Source organism: Schistocerca piceifrons, chromosome 2, assembly GCF_021461385.2.
Source record: "Schistocerca piceifrons isolate TAMUIC-IGC-003096 chromosome 2, iqSchPice1.1, whole genome shotgun sequence".
Lineage (NCBI taxonomy): Eukaryota > Metazoa > Arthropoda > Insecta > Orthoptera > Acrididae > Schistocerca > Schistocerca piceifrons.
The window spans coordinates 718155621-718180166 of record NC_060139.1 but is presented as its reverse complement, the minus strand read 5'-3'; the positions used below and the strand labels follow the sequence as shown (position 1 = coordinate 718180166).

Genomic DNA, 24546 nt, shown 5'->3' with positions numbered 1-24546 from the left:
GGTTGCAGGCAAGAAAGACAATGAAAAATGCAATTGAGCACCTGGTTAGTGTGTCTCCAAAAAAAAGAAAAATAGACCAGTCAACAGCGACAGATCAGTGTGACACTGATAGTAAACAGATCAGCGAACTCTGTAAACGTATAGAAGAATTAGAATACAGGAACCGCAGACTGACAGCTATGTGTGCAAATCTCAGGTGTAGTGAGAAGCGTTTGAAGCTCAAAGTGAAAGCTTGTGGTGAGAAAATAAAATATCAACAAAAGTGTCAAAAGAAGCAAGTGCAGGAGAAAGTGACTCAAATATTAGGCAAATTGTTTTCAAAAACACAGATAAACTGCTTGTTGAGTGGAACGAAACGAGCAAAATGGCAAAGGGAAGATATTTGTAAAGCGGTTACACTTCGCGCTGTGCCTAGGAAGTGTTATTTGTTTTTAAGAAATCAGGTCGGTTTCCTACTTCCAGGTCTGTCAACACTTAAGAGATGGACGTCACCCTCTTGCAGATGCTTTCCTGGTGTGCTGACAGACGTTTTGCAACTAATGAAAGCCCACTAGTCTGTATTGACAAAAATTGAACGTGTGTGTGTGCTATCATTCGACGAAATGAATGTAGACAGCAATATTATTTATGATCCTGTTGAAGATCATGTTGTAGGGCCACACAGTAACGTGCTATTTGTTATGGTACGTTTTCTGGGTGGAAGCAACCCATTTACTATGATTTTGACACACAAATAACAGCTGATCGGTTAAATAGTGTTATCTGCTCTATACAAGATGTTGGTTACGATGTTGTTGCGGTGGTCTGCGACCTTGGAACAAAAAATCGATCTGTGTGGAAAGATTTTAATGTGACAGCAACAAATTCCTGCTTTTCCAATCTGCAGTATGAAAATAAACGAATCTGGGTGTTTTCAGATGTTCCGCATTTGTTTAAATTAATGAGGAACCACTTTGTGGATGATGGACTAAAGCTTCCAAGTGGGAAAATTGTTAATAAATCTATTGTAGAAAGACTGCTTGCATTAGATAGGAGTGAAATGAAGTTGTGTCCTAAACTGTCACAGCTTCATCTCAGTGTCAAGGGGAGAGAGCGTCAAAGGGTTTATTTGGCAATGCAACTTTTTTCGAGTACCACAGCTAAAGCCATAAAGTACCTAATGCCTGAAGAAGAGGAAGCAGCAAATTTTTTTAGTTAGCAAACGACGCATTTGACATTCTGAATGCTCGGAGGCACAATAAGAATGTGTTATCATGTGGTTATGGGATACATAATGATGTTCAAGAAAGAATATTGAGAGAACTGTATACGTTTGCCGAAAAAATGCGCGTAGGCAATGCAAATCACTTGCTCCCATTCCAGAAACGCATTATGACAACTGTTCGGTCATTATTTGGACTGTTTTCAAATCTTCAGCCACTACAAATAACATATATTTTAACTGCAATATTAAACCAGGATGCACTGGAAATTTTTTTCTCACAGCTCAGAGGAATTGGTCATTTCCATTTGAACCCTTCTCCAACAGAAGTAAAATATCGATTACGGTGCTCATGACATTCCTCTGTCAAGTGACTCATCAGTAGAGGCAGATGAGTGTGACGGATTTTTGACGTCACATCTGTTCACAGGAATTTTGCCTGACATGAGCGAAGCACTGCAAATGATAGATGGTGAAAAAGAGCTGCGAGATATTGATTTTCCTGTTCAACCTGCACCAGAAGAATCTGCTGTCAAAGAGGACTGTGACTGCTCTGCAGAAGGATTCCGTTACCTGGCTGGCTACATTGCATATCGTGCAAAGAACTGTGACAGGACACTGGGAACTCCATCTGCTGATATTTTAAGTCCTCCAACAAATGAAAATTATGGTTGCATTGAATTTCTATCTTGCGGTGGGCTTACAGTTCCAACAGATGAGTGGCTACATGAGGTGTCTCAGTTTGAACTAATTTTTAATGAATTTAATGGATTGGATAGTATTTCCAAGGAAAAAATATAGTGAAAACAATTTGCACTGCTGTCCAAATTAAATATCTGGAATTTTCGTCACACGTTATAAAACTGTATGTCAGAACACGACTTTTCATTCGTATGCAGTAAGCAGCAGCAGCACAGAAGCGGAAATCAAGACAGTGGCACTCTTCTTCTACTGCAAACATCTAAACAGGTAAATCAACTGTTTTAAATAATTTCTTGAGAACTTATTGGTGTTATAAGTAGTTGCTTGTCCTTAGCAAGAGTCGCTTGCTGCGCTAGCTGCTGCCTCGCTTTGCTCCTACAGTGACGTCACTGCGCCAGCCAATCACAGCCGATTTAGCTTCGGGCCTAACCTCCCTTTTAAATAACCTTGCACTAATCTTAGCAACTGTTCTATGTCAACAAAATGCACAACAAATACCATACATCAAAAGGGTGCATGATTTTCGAACAGCTATAAATCAATCTCACGTGTGTTCTCTGTAACGGCTTCATTATCGTTGGGTAAGTCAATGGGTAATGACATTTCACACCAATTCCCACAAACGTGACATCATTTTGGCATAATGTGAAATATCGATGACTGCATGATCGGCTATCAACTTTGTGCCAAGGAAGAATATAAATCTTATTGCTCCTCGATTCATTCGCAGCAACTTAAGCTGTCCTCTTAGGTTCCTGCCTAACCACACACTCGGAAGTCACTACATATTCGGAAATAAAGAGCCAAATATTAATTAAAGGGGAGAATATGAATTTTATTGCTGTTCGTTTCAGTCACACCAATTAAAATAATACTCTTAGGTTCATGCCTAACCACACCCTCGAAAAACGCCACACATTCGTAAATAAACAGTGAAATATTTGTGACAAGGAAGTCTATAATGCTAATGCTCCTCATTTCACTCGCAGAAATTTAAACTGTCCTCTTAGTTTCCTACCTAACCAAACACCCGGAAGTCGCTACACATTCGAAAATAAAGAGCCAAATATTTGTGAGAAGGAAGAATATGAATTTCATTGTTACCTGTCTCAGTCATAGTAACTTAAGCTATCCCCTTGGGTTCCTGCCTAACCACATACTCGGAAGGTAGCTAAATATTAATTTCATCCTTCGTCCTCAGATCAGACTGAATGTAAATAAAATCCGAGATTGTAGAACGTAAGTTACAAAACGTGTCAACGAAGCTAACATAAAAAAAATGCATGTAACGGCATGCGAACTAGCAGCTTTCGATTCCAGAAACTGTGACATCATTCATTACACTACCACTTAACAAAGTGATGTTTGACACCGGTCTTTGTTATCATATTCTACACTACCACTTAACAAAGTGATGTTTGACACCGGTCTTTGTTATCATATTCTATCTTGAAGGCTTTTGTCGTTGATGCGTAATTAAGTGACATTTAATGATAATGGTGATGTGTTGTGATAAATTTTCAATGCTCCGTTGCACTGAAACGGCATACTGCGAATTATAAAACAAATTAGTTTTATTCTTAATTTGTAAGAGAGCACTCTTGCGTGAAAATATTTACCGCCGATAAATGATTACGTAAAGTTTTATTATACCAATAGTTATAATAAATTATTCAAAGAACGAAGTGTTTTTGTAAATCTCAGGTACGTGCTTATGAAGTCTTGTGAGAGACCGGTATCGACTGCTAACTAAAGTCGATAGCCGATGATGCGGTCGTCGATATTGTGTGACGTCAAACTGATGTCACATTTGCGGGAATTTTTTGTGAGACGAGCGTTACCCAAGTGAAATTGTCCACTGAATTTGGCCTCACACGCAATTTTGACGCTGATTAGAATTGAAAGTACTATTATTTCTTCGTATGTTTAATTGTCACATTCCTAATATGTTGCCCTTTTGATGCCTCAATTTCTTTTTTGTTTGAGCTATTTACTCTCTACGAGGACATTATCATCATTGTGCCAGATGCTGCAGATATGTGAGAAAAGAGATACGACCTTTTCATGAGCTCCTTTTTCCTATGTTTTTCAATGAATCCACACTCTAACAATATTGCTATTCGTCTATATCGAAAGAAAGTAAGATTAGTGAGCACTAAACGCGCTGTAACATATTTGAACCTTGTGTTGTTAATGAGTACAGCAGAGACGCGGAAGTTATCTTCGCACTGAATAATGTTACTTGACCACCTTGCCCTGCGTTCATTTTCAAATTTTCCTGACCGTTCTCTGCACTATATGACTAGACCACCAAAAATATAATAGGCCGAAACATTGTGTCTAAATTATTTCTTTTATTTTGGTTTCCAAGTAATTTATGAAAGATTAGCTTACACAGCAAAGCCAGATTTTACGAACCGTAATTTATTTTCGTGAGATCTCGTTCGAAAGGAAACTATCGTATCCACTGACAAAGATCTACTATAACGTGTCTCGGAAGTTGCACAGGGGGCACATTATATATTTAAATTAACCCCTTTAGCGTATTTGCGATTCATTTACAGTGGGTAGTGTGCAGCATATCGAGACGGGTCTTTAAGTGTAAAATATTGTTCCGAAACCGAGATGAGGACAAGTCAAATACCATTTCGCCACAGTGATCATTACAATGATGGTAACAGCTTCAATATGATTTCTACCATTTAGCCTCTACAACACGTACTAGATTCATACCTTCGGATCCAACAGAAATTTCTTCTGGTGGATTGCATAGATGAAAAATTCTTCTCGTCTTTATATCAGGCTTCAGAATTTTTACAGAACTGCCACGAGAAATTTCATTCTCTGTTGATTTCACAGCTGCAGTTCCATCTTCATTTCCAATATATTTGTACATACCTGTAAGTAAGGAGTATCTGACCTCGGTTTTGCACTTAATAAAGCGAAAAAAAATGTGCGCTAAAATTAATACTACTATCTTGGTGCCACAGCTATTATTTGTGCATTTTCTGTGCTGTACACAACAACATTTGCATATTTATACACATCAGCCAATGTTTATTGCATCACTCTATATGGACTTATAATAAATAGGAAAATTAGGGGAAAACGAAATAGGTGCATACATCTTACCAGCAATCAACAAGAATATCCATACACTCAGAATTAAGTAACAATAGAGTGCACGATGTTGCGAAGATAGCTTCATTATTAAATCTGTTATTCAATTAAATAATCTAGAATGGCAGACATTTGGTTTAACAATAACGAGCAAGCGACTAATTTTTCGCTAGACCGTGAACAGAATCCCTGGTTTCTAAATATCGACGTTTTTCAAAACTTGGGTCTGAGATTTAATTAAACATTTTTCGCCACAGAGTCACAGCTTTACTGACTTTCCGTAAAAACATATCTCTAAACGACACAGTCACATATTTGGAGAAATAACTTTATACACTTTCCGCATCAGACAGTATTGTGAATACCACCGGCGATATTGACAGCTCTTTCTTGCAGAGATGCGCGCGGTTCCACATTCCGTCACTAGATGTCTACACTGCAGTGACAGCAGAAGATCGTTGTAAACACAAGTATTCTGCTTTTAGAGTGGGGAAGGGAGCGGCACTCGGGACCAATAGCGATGCGAGAGGCGGAGGCGCTGCCGGGCGACCAATAGAAGCTGAGTGAGCACGTGAACAAGGCATGGTCCGGCAGTAGCAATCGATGCCTTCGCCGGGAAGCGACTGCGTTGTGGTTAGTTGTGTTTCAGTGGTAGGCGGGAACGCGTGTGATACTTTGAAAGAACCCAGTGCATGTAGTGTTCAATTACGATAACGTAGTTTACGTTCAATGACTCAGAGAGATACAGTAATTCACCTCGTCGCCGGCGGGTAAGCTGCGTACCCATATTTGTTTGTGTTGGTTGTTATGATCGAAATATGTTGAAAACAAAATGGTTTGTTGTTTTCTGCAGGGTGGCGGGGACAGTGGGCGCCATCGTAACATGTCCACTCGAGGTAGTGAAGACACGAATGCAGTCTTCTTCCTTCGGTAGCCATCTGCATCAGGATGTATGCTTGCCGAAGATTGCAGCTTCTAATGGTCATGTTACGTGCCGCACAATCCAGAGGCGAAATTTCAACACCCCCTTCGTTAGATTTTCGACGACACAGGTGCTTGCAATTGCACCATGTGGACCGGTGCCTGGAGCACAGGCCATGGGACTAATTCAGTGTCTGAGGTATGTTTCAGTATATCCAGCAACAGTTCTATTTAGTTCTGCACTGCTGTATGTTTGACTTAAATTAGTGAGAGAGGGGAGGGGTTAATCATTTCTTGCTCGTCAGTATAAGGAAGACCCTAGTTATAGAGGCATACCTGTTCTGACAGACTTTTCTTCTCTGATGGATGACAGACGTTTCATGAGTGTATCTGAGTTTCATGAAATGAAATTTCTTCGGGGCAAGTCATCTGTGTATAAATCCTTGCGGATTCAGATTGTTTCTGTTGTAGGCTAAACAGTACAGTGGTTACGCTTCTTATCTCAATTTCGTGTTGCATTTTTCTTTGATAGTTCGTGAGCCTCCGTTGTTTGACGTGCTTATTACGAATGGTAAAATGCACTCGATAGCTTAGTAGTGTCGTATTGATAATTTGCCTACATTGCTATTTATGCGATCTGTTGTATTGAATAAAAAGGTGATTGGCTTACCCTATTCGTAAGCATTGATAACACTTTTTGTGCCATAACACAGAAAAACTGAGTGTTGACATTTAGACATAAGCAAACAAATAAATCCACATTGTGCGGTTCAGCTGTATCACGTCATTTGTATCAAATCTTTACAAATGGACGTCAACTTTAAGTGGAAACCCCCACATCTCTCTCTCTCTCTCTCTCTCTCTCTCTCTCTCTCTCTCTCCTCTGTGTGTGTGTGTGTGTGTGTGTGTGTGTGTGTGTGTGTGTGTGTGACAGGGCAGGAGGGAAGCAGCAAATTAGTGTTCAGATTGGTTTTAGTTATGTGTGGACGCCCATCTCGGTTGTCCGGTACATAGTGACACCATTTTTGCGGATTGGCAGTAAAATTTATGTTGATAGTTAATCGTGTCCTGACTTACTAAGCCTTCTGTGACTGCACTCTGCACTCTTTGTCAGTTCGGGATAAAATCTTAAACGCCGGGTCTGACACATTGTGCGCAGAATTAGTTTTTCATCTTTGCAACTGTGTTTTCTATACCCTATAATTGGGTTTATGCCCGCCTGCGTAGCGCAGCGGTAGCGTCACTGCTTACCACGCAAGGTGGGCAGGGTTCGATTCCCGGCAGGGGACTGGGTGTTGTGTGTCTCTCATCATTGACATGCAAGCCGACGAAGTGGCGTCAACTAAAAGGACTTTTAATCGGGCGGCCGAACCCCGAAGGGGATATCCCGGCCAGTAAATGCCATTCGATCATTTTTTTCATTGAGTCTATTAGCCGACCATAATATTGACACGCAGAACCACCTGATACTATATGCACTACCGTCTTGAATCACAGTGGGATGTGTTCGTTTATTGTAACGTCAGCGCGTGTTTCGATAACGGCCAAGGGAGGCAAAAGGAATTAATATGGTAACCAGACAGTATCCCCACTGTTAAAGCTGGAGTATCCATATAAACATCCGCCACCGGACCTTCAGTATGTGTTGTTGTTGTTGTTGTTGTTGTTTAGTAATCAGACAGCCTGCGGTGGTACTGGCATGTAATTTTGATGATGCATACTTTCAGAATAATTAGCATGTGAACAATGCCTCAGTTTTGTTAATGCAGTATGGGCAGCATGAGCGTAAAGTACATGTGACTCTCTATAGGATACCGAAAAATGATAAAACAGGTTGTTTATGAGAATTTGTAGGTGTGATAGTTTTCATAGCAAGACGAGAACAGTGTTAACGTGTCTTAAAATTGTAACTTTTAAAACTTCATATAAGAACGGAAAGCTTCCAGCTGTACCTTTTTTTCATGTTGGAGTGTTGAAATTGTTTAGGTAAAGACATAAATTCACTGATTCTATCATTTCAGTACGTCATCAGTCAGGTGGACATAGTCACAAATAAGGAATTAAGCAGTGTGGATACAAAATCGGCATTGGAGTTACGAGCTTAGAATTAGGGTCTGCTCCACTTTTGAGTTATTGTAGACACTTTCGAATACAGTCAGTACGTTAATGGACATGCTGAGGCGGCATCTGTCTCGGAGGAATCTCTCATGTTAATAAGCCCGTCATGTAGGGGTGTTGACCTCTTCACTGGATTTCGCCGTACCGTCGTACACCCTGCACACTGTCTTCGGTTTTCACTTTGACGCATTTAGAAAGGAAGACTCACGCATAGCAAAGTAAAGGTGCCAATGGAAAAACCCTTTGCAGTTGAGCGAAAAAAAGTTATCCACATTTGCAAGCCAGCGGTGCCATGTGACCGAAAAATAAGCTGTGGTTTGACTTTTTCCATCTATATGTTAAATCTCCCCCCCCCCTCATTTGTGGGACCCTCACTATAGTAAAACGTCATTTACACTTTTGAACTTTTCTCTTGCTAAAATGGCATTTTAAGGTCTCTAAAACAAATTTCCCATATTTAAGACCCAAGCCGATATACCACGGCAATAAATAGAAGCATAGGACGACATTACTATACGCTGAGAGGGGGAGAGAGAGAGAGAGAGAGAGAGAGAGAGAGAGAGAGAGACTTAGTTTATCGACATCGCAAGATGTGCGGCGATATTAGAATTTCACCCACATTACTCAGGCGTTGTATAGACAGAATTCAAAGGATGAGGATTTCCGCAGGCAGCGGATATATTTCCACATCCAGTTTATTGGTCGCCAATGCTAGTTGCGACCTAGGGGTACTATGACCTTTCTCAGAGCAACAGGTACAGGAACGAGTAAATTTTCCGTCGCGGCATTGTCTGTGTTGGGATTGATGTAGTCGTGCCTACATTTGTGCTGTCAGTGTGCTTTGTAAAAACAGCATAACAATGGAATTGAGACGGTGCCATTCGAAACAAGAGCCTACGGCAGTACGCGACTCGAAAGTCGAGGTTGCGACCGGTTGCTGAGAGAGTTCGAACAGTGTCTTTGCTCCTCGGGCTGAGGTTGTCAGAATGCCATATTTAAGAATGGGAGTTATATTGAATCACTCGAAACTGATGGCGGAAGCAGCTGGGACACCTGAAGAGAGCTTCACAGATGGGCAAGTAGCTGTTGTGCGAGACAGGCAGAAGAGCCCGTAGTCCTTCTAGTTAAAACTTGACCTCTGGTTTGGAGACGCTGGCCGGCGAGGAAGATACGGAACCGGATTTGGGCGGCCACGTTATCTTCAGGGGTCGCGTGAGACCATGCCAGGTCACGTGCGTAGAAGCTTCTCCTTATCTGCTCCCTCCCCTCAGGCTACGGCTGTCCTGCCACCGCCAGTAGCGATTCTGCAAGTTTTCTCGGATGAGTCGCTGGTAGGGAAAGATGTGTCGCGCGCCAGATTTTGGACTGTTTGCTGTAGATGACACGCTTCACAACAGGGGGGACCCGTTTCAAAGTAGCCTATTGGGATCACTATGGTATTGGTACACTTCTGTCGCCACAGTGTGGTCAGTAAGGAAACGTGAAGTACTGGTGTGGTCGTGAGAAATTTTGGTGGATTAAAATGAACTTACGAAGGCAGGCCAGTGTTTGCGAAATGTTGGTCGTGAAGGTATTGGGGCGCTCTGTGGTATCTCGGCAAAGGCTACTCGCGGCTTTATCCAGTTTATCGTGTACAGTGTTTGACATTAGCTTTGCAGTAGTAGGAAACCACGATGGGACCTTGCCTGAAATAAATTAAGGAACGTTGGCATTGCATCGATCAGTCTACACCTTCCGATGAAAAAAAAGTTTCCGGCTGTGAAGAACTTGTAGAGGTTGCGGAATACGGGGCGCCGTTCGGAGCTATTTGGAAATTTATTACTTTCATGATTTCTTAGATTTAAGAGTTTCTTAAACATCATAATACACAATATTTAAAGTGGAAGCTCTACCAGCATTTGCCGGTATCTGTAGCCGAGCGGTTCTAGGCACTTCAATCCGGATCCGCGCTGCTGCTATGGCCGCAGGTTCGAATCCTGCCTCGGGCATGGATGTATGTGATGTCCTTAAGTTAGTTAGGTGTAAGTAGTCCTAAGTCTAGGGGACTGATGACCTCAGATGTTATGTCCCGTAGTGCTTATAGCCATTTTTCTACCAGCATTTGTTTTAAAAAAACGGAATATATAAATGTCGAGGGATTGCTACTGTGTCCGACTGCTAAGTGGAAACATTGCATAATAGACTGCATGAATGTAAAACGCTGGGTGATACATAATTGCGCTGAAACTTAAAGTGAGCGGGAGAGATGTGTTAATGGTGCTCCAGTACTCAGGCACATCGTAAAGTGGTTTGCGTAATGTGTATGTTGATATGCCAGTACTGTCTTTGGCAATATGGGGTGACAGGCTATACACATTCACAAGTACTCCGCAAGCTACGCAACCGGCGTTCGCAAGGGGCACTTTCGCACCTCCCCGCCCTCACCCCTCTTCCCAAAAAAATCTAGAGTGCAGAGTTTTTATTCATAACAGAAACCTCTTACGCTTCTACTCCTTTCTAGAAGTTGTTTCTCGTGATTCCGCTAAAGCTTTTGTTTAGCAAATGGCAGCATTACATGGCTGAAGGTAGGGGGTCAACGTGGTTTTAGCGATTGCTTTATAATTTATCATAAATTCAATTTGAGTCTCGCCCTCCCTGGATAAAATTCTGGGGGACGCCCAGGCCCCCTGTCCTGTTAAATCTGCGTCTACTGTAAGAACCCTAATCTCATGCTGTACTCTCACGATACCTACGCAAGGCATATGATGAAGACAACAGATTTTTTGGGACTCATTATCTCCGGATTTAGCAACAGGTTTTTACGATAATTATGCCGGATTTCTTCCGAAGATTCTCATTCAATTTCCTTTAGCATCTCAGTTATTCTTACGAAAGAAGGTGACACGGTGGTTGAGCATAGAAATCGCATTAGGGAGGAAGGTGGTTGAAATGTTACAGATGATATTTTTCTTCCTTAAATCACCAAACGAAATTGCTGGGCTATTTACTTGGAAAAGGATACAGACCTTGCCCCCCTCCCCGCCTCCTCCAATCCAGGCTTGTGCTCAATCAGTATCTAATAACGTAAGTAAGACGTTAAAGCCTAGGCATCATACATATGCTATGGGCTATACCGACTTTTGTCGATGCTAGTGGCATGTGTCTGCATTTGTACATACGCTATCATGTGTGTCCCTCAAAAGCTATTGTAGTATAAGGTAGTACATGAATATTTTGGAATGAATGGAATGGAAACGGATGGAAAAGAGATAAGAAGGAATTCATGATTCGATCCGTGTAGGGTACTACGGCAAAGCAGCGGCGAGAGTTGAAAATTTCTGCCCGACCGGGGTTGAACCTGGATGCTCTGCTTCTCTAGATCGGTAACCTTAACCGCCTCAGCCATCCGGACACGGTTCCTGTCAGACCCAAATTCCTAACTTACCGCTCGCCGCACCGAAACTACCCCCGAAACTTTTTCATCAAAAAGCTGTCGCGCCCATGGGATTACAGATATGAGGACGTCTACTTCTATATACAGGGTGTTACAAAAAGGTACGGCCAAACTTTCAGGAAACATTCCTCACACACAAAGAAAGAAAGTATGTTATGTGGACATGTGTCCGGAAACGCTTACTTTCCATGTTAGAGCTCATTTTATTACTTCTCTTCAAATCACATGAATCATGGAATGGAAACACACAGCAACAGAACGTACCAGCGTGACTTCAAACACTTTGTTACAGGAAATGTTCAAAATGTCCTCCGTTAGCGAGGATACATGCAACCACCCTCCGTCGCATGGAATCGCTGATGCAGGCCTCGAGAATGGCGTATTGTATCACAGCCGTCCACAATACGAGCACGAAGAGTCTCTACATCTGGTACCGGGGTTGCGTAGACAAGAGCTTTCAAATGCCCCCATAAATGAAAGTCAAGAGGGTTGAGGCCAGGAGAGCGTGGAGGCCATGGAATTGGTCCGCCTCTACCAATCCATTGGTCACCGAATCTGTTGTTGAGAAGCGTACGAACACTTCGACTGAAATGTGCAGGAGCTCCATCGTGCATGAACCACATGTTGTGTCGTACTTGTAAAGTTAACATTACCTTCCTTCAATTGGGCCAACTGGCGGTGAATCGAGGAAGTACAGTACATACTGACGAAACTAAAATGAGCTCTAACATGGAAATTAAGCGTTTCCGGACACATGTCCACATAACATGTTTTCTTTATTTGTGTGTGAGGAATGTTTCCTGAAAGTTTGGCCGTACCATTTTGTAACACCCTGTATAATTATAGGGTAAGTCAGAGCATTCTTGCGGATGCTCTGCATATTAGTGGAATAATCGCGATGATTCTGTACTCTTATTAGAATTCCTCACTACTGGCGCAGTCCATTAGTTCAATTTCCTTGTGCTGATGGATATTGACATTTGAACACTTCTAAGGAGAGCTGTCATTAAATAGACAAAATGTGAATACTGTAGAAAATTAGCTCTTATTTTTCCGTGACCCATTTGGCAGTGCATTTGTCTTTCATTTGGTACGCTGCCTGCGGTTTTCTCCATCGACATAGGATACCTGGGACTGTTCTTACCCATTTGGCCAAGTAGATTTTCAGTTGGAAAGTATTTTTGTTTCGGCCCTAAGCTGTTTTGATGTGATAAGTGTGTCATACATAAGTCGTTGCGTTTCCTGAAGACTCAAGGATGTACGACAACACTGCTATTGCGATAACTTAATTGACCACTTGAAAATGGCATTGGGGCTGGGAGAGTTTGTGACAACCATTACGTTGCCACAGGATCTCCGTTTGATCAAACTGATAACAGCAGTTGCGGATTAATACGATCTCATGCAGCTGGGGCTGCATTTTAATGACGTTGTTTCTGAATAGTCTTCATTCAGGAGGATCTGTGCAGGCGGGAGTTGTAACATCAAAGGGGGCGCTCGGGATCAGTGTGTCGCAGTCCCGTACCGACCGTTCAGCGCACACAGCTTCTCGGCTGCCAGTGGCAGACTTGTTACGCAACGCAACCTACGCCCGGCCCGTGTAACGGGGGGAGGGAAGGGATCCGCCCACGCGCTACACCGCTACGCTACAGCGCTGTTAACGCTCACCAGGCGCAGCCAGCCCCGCAACCAGATGGTTGTGTGTTTGGGCAGTTTCCGTCCTCCCTGTGTTGCAATGTTTGTTCAGGATGAACGGCAGTGCAGTATGGAAGTTACTGTGGCACTGAGTGATTGCTCAATACTTGTTACAGAAGTAACGTGGCAAAAAATGATTCAAAGCTGATTCAAAAGTGATAAAAGAACTGTCGACTCCTGTACTGAATCTACTGTAATAGCCTTCAAAGCTTTAGTCAGCAGCAACACGGAGATTCATGTAGTTACAAAACGAGTACTCTGAGGTGACAAGTCATGGCATAAACCCCCCCCCCCCCCCGATGTCGTGTCAGATCTCCTTTTGGTCGGCGTAGTGATGCAACATCACGTGGCATGGACTCAACAAGTCGTTGCAAATCGCTTGCAGAAATACTGAGCCATCTGCCTGTGTAGCCACCAATAATTGCCGGTGCAGGATTCTGTGCGCGAATTGAAACCTCGATTATGTCCCATAAAGTTCGATGACAACCATGTCAAGCGATCTGGGTGGCCAAATGATTCGCTCGAATTGTGCAGAATGTTCTTCGAGCCAGTCGCGAACAGTTGTCCCGCTGCCATGACGCTCCACATCTGCATCTACATGGTTACTCTGCAATTCACACTTAAGTGCCTGGCAGAGGGTTCATCGAACCATTTTCATACTACATCTCTACCATTCCACTCTCGAATGGCGCGTGGGAAAAATAAACACCTAAATCTTTCCGTTGGAGCTCTGATTTCTCTTATTTTATTATGATGATCATTTCTCCCTACGTAGGTGGGTGTCAACAAAATATTTAGGCATTCGGAAGAGAAAGTTGGTGGTTGAAATTTCGTAAATAGATTACGCGCCAAAGAAAACCGCCTGTTTCAGCGACTGCCACCCCAACTCGCGTATCCTATCAGTGACACTCTGACCCCTATTGCGTGATAACACGAAACGAGCTGCCCGTCTTTGCACGTCTTCGATGTCCTCCGTCAATCCTACCTGGTAAGGATCCCATACCGCGCAGCAATATTTCAGGAGAGGACGGACAAGGGTAAAATGCAGGCTCTCTCTCTAGTGGGTTTGTCGCATATTCTAAGTGTTCTGCCAACAAAGCGCAGCCTTTGTTTCGCCTTCCCCACAATATTTTCTATGTGGTCTTTCCAATTTAAGTTGCTCGTAACTGTAATCCCTAGGTATTTAGTCGAATTGACAGCCCTTAGATTTGTCACCCCTAAACATTGCATAGTTGTTTCGAAACATGAAGTCCATGAAAGGGGGCAAATAGTATCCAACTATCCCAAATAACGATTTCCAGTTAATGATCGGTTCAGGTGGACCAGAGGCACCTGTGCATTCCATGTAAACACAGCCCACACCATTATGGAGCCACCACCAGCTCGCACAGTGCCTTGTCGACAACTTCGGCCCATGGCTTCGTGGGGTCTGCGTCACATGAGAACCCTGCCATCAGCTCTTACGAACTGAAATCGGGACTCATCTGACCAGCCCAGTTGTCCAGTCTAGGCTCCAACCGATATGGTCACGAGCACAGGAGGCGCTGCATGCGCTGTCGTGCTCTAAACAAAGGAACCCGAGTCGGTTGTCTGCTGCCATAACCCATTAACGCAAGCTTCGCCGCACGGACCTCACGGATACGTTCGTCGGACGTCCCAAATTGATTTCTGTGCTTATTTCACGCAGTGTTACTTGCCTGTTAGCACTGACCACTACACGCAAGCGCCGCTGCTCTCGGTCGTTAGGTGAAGGCCATGGGCGACTGCGTTGTCCGTGGTGAGTGGCAAGGCCCGAAATTTGGTATTCTCGGCACACTCTGATACTGGGGATTCCAGAATATTGAATTCCCTGACCATTTCCGAAATGGAATGCTCCATGTGTCCAGCTACCACTGAGCTCAAATGCTGTTAATTCCCGTCGTGTCACCACAGTCACGTCGGAAACCTTTTCACACGAATCAGCCGAGTACAAGTAACAGCACTGCCAATGTACTGACCTCTTATATCTTGCGTACGCGATTCTACAGCTATCTGTATATGTGGCTATCACTACACTATGACTTTCGTCACCCCAGTGTACATTCCCATGATGTGAGAGGTGAGTAATGGATTGTCGTCTGTGAAAAAATAACTCTTTCGTGTCGGGGGAACGGAACGGAAATCGAAGAACGAGAGGTGACAGCTATGTAGGTCACAGCCATATATACCAAAGCAGCTATGTTACAGGAAGCCTGAAAATTCTTGTAAGTGCACATTTGTGCGAAGGCTTCTTAATCAATTTTCCCCTCCGATTTGCCGACTACTAATGCGCAAGAGAAAGTTGTCTTCAACCCATAGGTTTGTTTGATCAACAATGCTTTACCTCCTAATATTGCCTTGACTGACTGAACCGGATAAGGTGACTCAATTTAACATTCAAACCGGAACCGCACTGCATCTGGGCATTTTGCGAAAGAAGGGATAAGTGATGGAAACATCTGAACCACGCTGCATTTGGCGTTTTGCGAAAGGAGTAAGTGGTGGAAAAAAGTGTAGGGCCTACGCGGAATCGAACCCTGAACCTTCTGGTTTGCAGTCTAGCACAAAGGTGACAATTTTGAAGTTTATTGTGCATTGCAAACTAGAGAAGCATGGCTAAATTTTAAAAATGGGTATCAGAGCGGGCAAAATTTTTGAAACCTTTAACGTCAATCACCATCAACGTTTTGCACTTTTCCAGTTCTTGGGATTCAGCCGGTACTGCATATAGCCCCAACGTTTTGTTGTTGCCAAATCCCACACTCGTGGATGATCAATGGAAAGACCGCCACTGCTGGTCCATCGTATGATTGAAATGCCACGTTACATTATCCAAACCATGTAAGATCACCAAACTCGCTTCTAGAGAGCATACATGACTTTAAACAATGAAATAGCCACGCAGACCTTCGTAGATTGTGCGTGTGTTATCCCGTTTAAACAGGAAGTTAATTAACTGCCTTAATGTGGACTTACGTTCAGTGCGAAAGGTTTCTCTTACGAAATTGCGGCTGACACCGCGGCAGTACTCGAAGGCGAAAGCAGCACCTTCAGCAAAAGCAATACTGAGGATGACTCCTTAAATTCTCTTAGAAAGACGTTTGCAGCGAGCATTTCACATAGCCTTGCTTAAGACTTGAAGGTGGTTTCTTATAACCGACAGATACTCATTTCGAGGTTTTTGTTTCCCTAAATCTTCCGTGGCCCACTTACTGTGTTAGGACAGTGACTCAGTGAAATAAATAGAAAAGTAACATGTAACTTTTCATTTTGAGGAGATTAAGCCTTCTTTACATTATCTGGCCAACCCAGTTTTGATTCTTTATAACTTTTCCATTTTATTACATTTTTCCTGAAATTTAAGGGTATTTCACTTGTCTCATGTATCTTGCACACCAGGCGGAGTTGTTTCCCATGGCTGGCTCTACAAAGGATCTCTAAAATTCTAAGGGAATGTTGTTTTGACCTTGGTCTCTCAGTGCTCTGTTGAATTCTTCCCACAGTATCACTCCAATCGCATCTTGACCTGTGACCTCTTCTTTCTATAATATTGTCCTCAAATTTGTTTCCTCTTATATAGACCCTGTTCTATATGTTTCCACTGTATAATGCTCCCATCTTTACTTAGTACTGGCTTGCCATTTGAGCTCTTGATGTTGGCCTGTTTCTTTTTTCTCCAAAGGTCTCTCTAATTTTCCTATAGGTAGCATCTATCTTTCCGTTGGTCATGCATGTTTCTACAGTCCTGGATTCTCCCTCTAGCCATTCCTGTGTGATCGTCTTCAATTTCCATTTAATTTCATATTTTATAAGTATGTATTCTCTTTCGCCTGCGTCATTTGCTGCATTTTTATATCTTTTCGTTTTGCCAAAGAAACAAGAAGCTTGTCATCCAAGGATTTCTTGCAGACCTTGTCTTTTTATCTATGTGGTCCTTCATTATTTCATCGCTCAAGGCTACTCATTCATCTGATGTATTACTTCCCTATGTTTGTCTAATGCTCTTTCTGAAACGCTCTACAACCTCTGATACTCTCCAATTATCCAGGTCCCACCTGCTTAATTTCCCACCTTTTTGCATTTATTAAATTTTAATCTGCAGTTCATAACTGATAAATTCTGGTCAGAGTTCACATCTACCCCTGGGATTGTCATACAGTTTAAACACGGTTTCGAAATATCTTAACATTATGTAAAAGTTGTGAATACTTTGTGTCTATATTGGGCACGGCAATGTGTTCACTACGCTGTTCAAAGTGGGCTAGGTTACTCACATTCCTGCTATCTTATTAACCATTAGGCCTCCTGTAGACTGTTTCTTATTACCCAACAGATTGTCATCGAGTACACTTGACTGTCATTCTCTCAATTTCCTTTTCTAATTCTGAGTGTTTGATGGTATCCAAGAAAGCGGGCAGCTTTTATTTGCGGCGGTCGACTTGGAACAGTGTGCGCCGTAGCAGTAATTCACAATGTTGATGCGTTTAGCAGCCCCTGCCATGCGTATCGTTGTTTGGCGACGTCAGTTTCTTATGTAAAATACTGCACCTCGACACGCAGTTTGTGCATGCTATTACATAAGCGGAAAGTTCAGCGGCTTGGTAAAACTGTATCACTGTCGACGAAGACTTGCGGCCCGAGTGAACGTAGAACATTTTAGATCATAATGAGCTGCAATTTAACTTCTAGCGAACCGTTTCCTGTCTAAAACGGTGAAAGGCAGTCACGGTGCTTTCCGAGACAGATATTAAAGAGCAAAGGACTTTCATTCTTTTCGTGAATTTCTTTTGGCTGACTCGTTTAGTGATCTCTTAAGAATTAAGTTATGAACATATAGAACGGACCGTTAGTTCTAGGCGACCATATCATTGTTCCGTGTGAATACTTTGATCACCTTCATTGTTGCAAGCGAAATCGATTCTTTCTTTGAGTCTTTTCTCGTGGAATGTAAAGCTATAGCTGAACGAAATATTAAAGAATTCTCTGATTGGCTTGTTTGATGCACATCGAATTGAAAGTATAAATTTTTGTGATATGTAAGTCTCAACGTTATCGATTATCGCAGTAGCTGTCGCCTTACCACCTCACACTGAAGAAACGAAAACTCTTCGCGCTCTCACAGAAAAGTTGTCCCCCAGTTACTTCAGTCCTGCTGTTCAAATCCCGCAGAAGAAAATATTGCCACAGTAACTTCAGCTCACGTCACATTATTAATTTTCAAGTTTTAAGATACTAATCCTGCCCTGCGTGGTAATGATCAGGGTAAAGAACTTGCTGCAAGAGTTATGTACGAGTGTTGGTACTGTTGCGAAATTAAAGGCTTTATTTTATCGCAGTTTATATTTGAACTACGTTAAATGAAAATAAACGACCACGCGGAAAATGGAGAAAGGACAGCATGTTTATCTAACGCGATAGTTGCAGGAAAATGGCGCTACGGAATACATATACTATTTTAACTGCTGTTGAGTGTACGCGCATATGTCATGGTTTAACATACACTGAAGGCTGTTTATACAAGAGGACGGAAAGTTTGTTTCTGGCGCCGAAAATAGTACTGCAACATGCTATATTTCTGGAAGTAAGGGAGAGAAATACTCTTGAAATTAGGCCTGCGAGCAATAGAGGTCAAGCAATCTTTTGTGGCACACGTTATTCTCGTCTCGAGACAATATAAAATCTCAGACTCCTAGCCCATACATATCTTAGTACGGCTGCAAAACGCATTCATAGTTTGTGTCAGTATTCTGCTGACGCTCAGGAAACTGAAATTCACGATCAAGATTGTCTACTGGTGCCCTACGCCGAAGGCATAAATATGAACTTCAAAAAATTGACCTATTGCACGTAGTTAAGTCTTGGGTTCAGGCTGGACTAATTCGGGAGGCGCAAGTGTCTGTAATCACCTCATTTACCACTTTGGTAGCTGGCCGCAGTGGCCGAGCGGTTCTAGGTGCTTCAGTCTGGAGCCGCGCGACCACTACGGTCGCAGGTTCGAATTCTGCCTCGGGCGTGGATGTTTGTGATGTCCTTAGGTTAGTTAGGTTTATGTAGTATTAAGTTCTAGGGGACTGATGACCTCAGCTGTTAAGTCTCATAGTGCTCAGAGCCATTTGAACCATTTATAGAAAGACTTAAGGCGAAACGGCCGATCGGAGCTGTTGAAGTGGGAGTTGGAACATGTCTAGAGGTGGTAAATACATAATTTCAGGGATCGGTAACTCCGCGTCTCTTCTGGTTTCGTAGGCGTAGGCATACGAAACAGTTGTCTGTTAGCTAATTTTGGCAGCAACAAGAAAACACTTAATATCGGTCGATGTCATTTGAGCCACCTCACAATCTACTTAGACGCGTTTAGTGGGTGCTCTGTTTTTATGTAAATAAATTTTGGTGATTGCCAGGACGTCTGCCGGTTTTCTTCCTTCTCCGTTTTGATTCAACTTAGCGTGTGCTTCGTCGCCCTACTTCTTCCTAAGTCGGGACATTATGCGACTATCATTAACTGCCTGGGGCAGTGTTGCTACCGTGGCTAGCGCAGATTTAGAAATTAATGCTGAAGCTGCTGGCTCTAGATCGCATTTGTATAGAAAGATAAGATCTCAGTGCTTGCGGCTTAGGTCATAGCATAGGAGGCGACGATAATTGGAGCACTTGGACGTGAAACCCTCGTTGATTGGCCAGAAGCATCAGTGTTGCTTGTTCTGGATTGATGCTAGGATTCAGTCACTTTGAATTGGAACAGTTTTATCTCCACTGGGATGAAAATTCAAATACTAGGATTTTAGCGTACATTTATGTTGTGAGCTCACATCAGTAGAGGATTAAGACGACGACGATGAGGAGATTAGTGTTTAACGTCCTGTCGACAACGAGGTCAACAGAGACTGAGCACAAACTCGGATTAGGGGAGGGTGGAGAGGAAAAGTCGTAGTGCCCTTTCGAAGGAATCACTCCGGCATTTGCGGTAAGCGAATTTGGGAGATCAGGGAAAACCTAAATCAGGATATCCGGACGCGGGTTTGTAACTTCGCCTTCTTGAATGCGAATCTAGTGTGCTAACCACTGGCGCTACCCCACTCGGTCACATCGTGAGTTGGTGACGGCTATGAAGTTGCACACCCTCATGTGATTCGCCCTCCCCCCCCCCCCCCCCCCCTGCCCAAATCTATGCCACTCTAGGGAGGTAATGGACCAGTTCGTCGTACAAGGAATAGCTGACGACGTTAAAAATGCATTGTTGCTAATTTGACGAAGGCCGGTGCCAACGTAGATGGATCGTGCTTGGCCTCAATCGTAATTTCTTGAATGTCCTCAGATTTTGTTCCGACAAGCATCAGGGAACCTTGGAAAACTTGTGCGATTCCGTGGTTTATGAAAGTTTTGTTTTGACCACGTTGCTTAATCGGATGCCCCGTCTAGTAATCTTTTTAAAGCTAATGCGATGCTGTACAATATTACGTATGTATTAGAAAAACTAATAGCTTGAATCTGTTCCGTAGTGAAATTGTTTGTGATAACCGCAACGTTTAGACGGGAGCAGGACACTAAAATGAACTTTAAACTCAGATTAAATACATGGTTATAGACAAATGTTTATCATACCTGTATGTGATCGCTGACTTGGAGTATTTAGTGTTTCATAAATTCCTCATGCGCTGCAATCAGCCTTTTAAATGTTGGGGCATGGAAGCAGAGATCTTGAATATACTCCAGCAATAACTTCAACCCGCTGTATTGTACGAAGGTCTGCGAGGCATATACAGTGGTTACTTTTAGGAGCGTGACTTACGTAGGAGACTTGTCAGGCTAACGTGTAGATCAAGGAAGCAATGACTTGCATATTTTCAAATCGGCTTGCATAATCTTTCGCCAGTGTAGCCAGCCATAGTCCAGCTGATGTAGGCAGTTACCCAAAGGACGAGCAGTACTCCAGACTGTAAAATCTTTCGTGTGTGTGGTTGCTTATCAGTTTCTCTTCATTACGTAAGAGTAGTGATAGCTTGCTGTAGCCCCCAGTCAATTGACACTTGGCATTCTTTCATTCTGCTGCTCAGCTGTGCCGATTGCGAGATACCACGAGAACTCCCAGCCTCAATAGCTATACGCTCATCGCTGTAAGACATACGGTTGTGGCCGCGCGGTTAGAGGCGCTATTCACGGATTGCGGGGACCCTCACGCCGGAGGTTCGAGTCGACCCTCTGGCATGGGCTTGTGTGGTGTTCTTAACATTAGTGTGTAAGTCTATGGACTGATCACGTCAGCAGTTCGGTCCCTTAGGAATTCAGACAGTTGAACACATAATGAAGCACGTTCTGCCTCTCATCATCACAATGCACATTGTAACGTTTGTGGTTTCGGCAGAATGGAAGCAATTCATTGGCGACACATTCCATGACTAAAACAAGGTGCCCCATGCCGGCCGAAATGTAGTCAGAATTTTTCCCAGAGACGGATTATTTTGCTCATTTTAACATCGACAGTGCATGCTGGCTGTTGCTTTCACGTATACACTTCGTGTGATACAAAGCATTTCAGACAGATTCATCAGATTTCACAAGACGGGAATGATGATAGAAACTTGGGGTAATTCCGAACTTAGACATAGGTCTACTACCATCAGATTTTAAAAGGGCGCAAGTTTCAAACGTATGCGCACACAACCTTGGAGTACATTTTACAGTTATGGGATCAAAGTATTCAGTTACATTTCAAAAATGTACTCGCCACCAGACATGTGAAACATCCAGTAGATTTTGTAACGCGTTCGCTTGCTTTTGCGTGTATATGTGGAGATACTGCATACAATGCTGTAACTATGCGGAGTCAAAATGTTGTTGGAAGAGGAGGCACATAGACCGTGTTTCACAAACGCCTCCCACCGCCCTCCTCCTCCCCCTCCTCCTCCCCCTCCTCCTCCCCCTCCTCCTCCCCCTCCTCCTCCCCCTCCTCCTCCCCCTCCTCCTCCCCCTCCTCCTCCCCCTCCTCCTCCCCCTCCTCCTCCCCCTCCTCCTCCCCCTCCTCCTCCCCCTCCTCCTCCCCCTCCTCCTCCCCCTCCTCCTCCCCCTCCTCCTCCCCCTCCTCCTCCCCCTCCTCCTCCCCCTCCTCCTCCCCCTCCTCCTCCCCCTCCCCCTCCTCCTCCCCCTCCTCCTCCCCCTCCTCCTCCCCCTCCTCCTCCCCCTCCTCCTCCCCCTCCTCCTCCCCCTCCTCCTCCCCCTCCTCCTCCCCCTCCCCCTCCTCCCCCTCCCCCTCCTCCCCCTCCCCCTCCTCCCCCTCCTCCTCCTCCCCCTCCTCCCCCTCCTCCTCCCCCCTCCTCCTCCCCCCTCCTCCTCCCCCCTCCTCCTCCCCCCTCCTCCACCACCCCTCCTCCACCACCCCTCCTCCACCACCCCTCCTCCACCACCTCCTCCACCACCTCCTCCTCCTCCTCCTCCTCCTCCCCCCCCCCCACACACACACACAGATATATATATATCTGAGATAATGATACAGTGCAATGCGAGAGCTGTTCGCCCCTTATTGCCGATCCATTATTCTGGCGAGGAAAATCATTCCACACAATTGTATCGAAGTTACACTGTTGAAACTGAGGTGCTGCGTTATCGCCAACTCAGCTTTATACAAACTGCGTAATTAGCAAGCGAGCAAGCCAGCAAGCCAACTGTACCAGGGAGACCTCGAGAACAGGCAACTTGAAACTACCTCTAAAGTAAACTAGGATCGATTGTTGAAACTTACCCCAAGTTTCTACTTCATTCGTGTAGAAGTCGAATGAATGTTTTGAAACATCCGAAAATTCCTAATTGACAACGTATTATACCACGAGTTGTAGTGATCACACAAGAGCGCGCTGCTGGGGCGAAGTGTAAGCATACGCCATTTCTGGAACAAGGTGAGGAAGACCATAGCAAAGCGGCCAAAAGAAGTGTTCGTGAATTGTTCCAAAATCATATCGCGATGAACTTTCTTGTGGAAGGTGTTAGCAAAACTAACATAGAACACGCATACACTACGAAATAATATTTATACTCTCATTTTATTTAGTTTTTTTCTATAAAAATTACTATTTCTACCTGGGACGCAGATCTTATGAAGAAGATATCTTTAACGTTTCTAGCATTTGTAGACTTAGAGAAAGCTTTTGACAATGTTGACTGGAATACTCTCTTTCAAATTCTAAAGGTGGCAGGGGTAAAATACAGGGAGCGAAAGGCTATTTACAATTTGTACAGAAACCAGATGGCAGTTATAAGAGTTGAGGGGCATGAAAAGGAAGCAGTGGTTGGGAAGGGAGTAAGACAGGGTTGTAGCCTGTCCCCGATGTTGTTCAATCTGTATATTGAGCAAGCAGTAAAGGAAACAAAAGAAAAATTCGGAGTGGGTATTAAAATTCATGGAGAAGAAATAAATACTTTGAGGTTCGCCGATGACATTGTAATTCTGTCAGAGACAGCAAAGGACTTGGAAGAGCAGTTGAATGGAATGGACAGTGTCTTGAAAGGAGGATATAAGATGAACATCAACAAAAGCAAAACAAGGATAATGGAATGTAGTCTAAGTCGGGTGATGCTGAGGGAATTAGATTAGGAAATGAGGCACTTAAAGTAGTAAAGGAGTTTTGCTATTTGGGGAGCAAAATAACTGATGATGGTCGAAGTAGAGAGGATATAAAATGTAGGCTGGCAATGGCGAGGAAAGCGTTTCTGAAGAAGAGAAATTTGTTAACATCCAGTATTGATTTAAGTGTCAGGAAGTCATTTCTGAAAGTATTCGTATGGAGTGTAGCCATGTATGGAAGTGAAACATGGACGATAAATAGTTTGGACAAGAAGAGAATAGAAGCTTTTGAAATGTGGTGCTACAGAAGAATGCTGAAGATTAGATGGGTAGATCACATAACTAATGAGGAAGTATTGAATAGGATTGGGGAGAAGAGAAGTTTGTGGCACAACTTGACCAGAAGAAGGGATCGGTTGGTAGGACATGTTCTGAGGCATCAAGGGATCACCAATTTAGTATTGGAGGGCAGCGTGGAGGGTAAAAATCGTAGGGGGAGACCAAGAGATGAATACACTAAGCAGATTCAGAAGGATGTAGGTTGCAGTAAGTACTGGGAGATGAAAAAGCTTGCACAGGATAGAGTAGCATGGAGAGCTGCATCAAACCAGTCTCAGGACTGAAGACCACAACAACAACAACAACAACATCTTGAACCTACATCTGAAAACATTTTTGCTATCTGGCAGACGATCTGTTTCTATGGGTTGATTGTCACATACAGCGTGTTCAAAAATTAACAGAAGGCAAAAACAAAACACTGTTGTCCAAAACTAAAGCAAC

General features: G+C 43.5%; 2 protein-coding genes across 3 annotated transcripts in view; one reads left to right on the top strand and one right to left on the bottom strand.

The window, feature by feature from the left end:
• The window catches only part of LOC124776909 (2-phosphoxylose phosphatase 1), a 146184-nt gene extending 140748 nt beyond the window's left edge, over window positions 1-5436 (bottom strand). Inside the window, exons 1-2 of one of the 2 annotated variants that reach the window (XM_047252118.1) lie at window positions 5036-5436; window positions 4637-4801 (exon numbers count right to left, since the gene is read on the bottom strand). In XM_047252118.1, the coding sequence (XP_047108074.1) occupies window positions 4637-4801; window positions 5036-5111 (241 nt within the window). In that variant the 5' untranslated portion in view covers window positions 5112-5436. The remainder of the gene's footprint in view (window positions 1-4636; window positions 4802-5035) is intronic. The other variant, XM_047252119.1, reaches the window with a different exon arrangement.
• Window positions 5437-5556: 120 nt separating this feature from the next.
• Window positions 5557-24546, top strand: part of LOC124777376 (mitochondrial carrier protein Rim2) — a 174061-nt gene continuing 155071 nt past the window's right edge. Inside the window, exons 1-2 of the mRNA XM_047252764.1 lie at window positions 5557-5793; window positions 5877-6143. Of these exons, the coding sequence (XP_047108720.1) occupies window positions 5753-5793; window positions 5877-6143 (308 nt within the window). The 5' untranslated portion in view covers window positions 5557-5752. The remainder of the gene's footprint in view (window positions 5794-5876; window positions 6144-24546) is intronic.